Source organism: Ogataea philodendri (assembly GCF_020536065.1).
Source record: "Ogataea philodendri strain CBS6075 chromosome Unknown scaffold129, whole genome shotgun sequence".
NCBI classification, from domain to species: domain Eukaryota; kingdom Fungi; phylum Ascomycota; class Pichiomycetes; order Pichiales; family Pichiaceae; genus Ogataea; species Ogataea philodendri.
The window spans coordinates 1-400 of record NW_025763750.1 but is presented as its reverse complement, the minus strand read 5'-3'; the positions used below and the strand labels follow the sequence as shown (position 1 = coordinate 400).

Genomic DNA, 400 nt, shown 5'->3' with positions numbered 1-400 from the left:
CAATCGGTTTGACTGGGAAAGCATGGTTTAATGTGAATTGTCTTGATTTGTCGGTAGTGTTGCTTGAAACATATTCATATAGAGATCTCACACTGTCGGTTGCATTACAACGGAAAATTTCCCTTTTCCCACTAGCATACCTTATTTGAATAGAAGAGTCACCTTTTGGTACTTCCTCTGTTTTTTCTGCTTTAGTCTCTGTCTTTGGAACAGCCTGTGTTGCAGTTGCCACAGCGGGTTCTGGAGCATCACCAGGCACAGGAGATCCTAATCTCTGTCCTCTACCATGGAATCCCTCTATCTTCCTCTTTGGAGGCTTATATGATTCATCAAGTTTCTTATGAACATTAACATCGACCTCTTGTCCAAACTCTACATTCAATAACTTCAAAGGTGCCCT

The 400-nt window shown here is 41.5% G+C and overlaps 1 protein-coding gene across 1 annotated transcript; it reads right to left on the bottom strand.

Moving 5' to 3' along the window:
• OGAPHI_000002 (uncharacterized protein) lies at positions 1–400 on the bottom strand (the record flags this gene model as incomplete). The annotated part of the gene is made up of 1 exon (XM_046202819.1): positions 1–400. A coding segment is annotated over one exon (400 nt), but the record flags the coding sequence as incomplete, so codon positions are not given.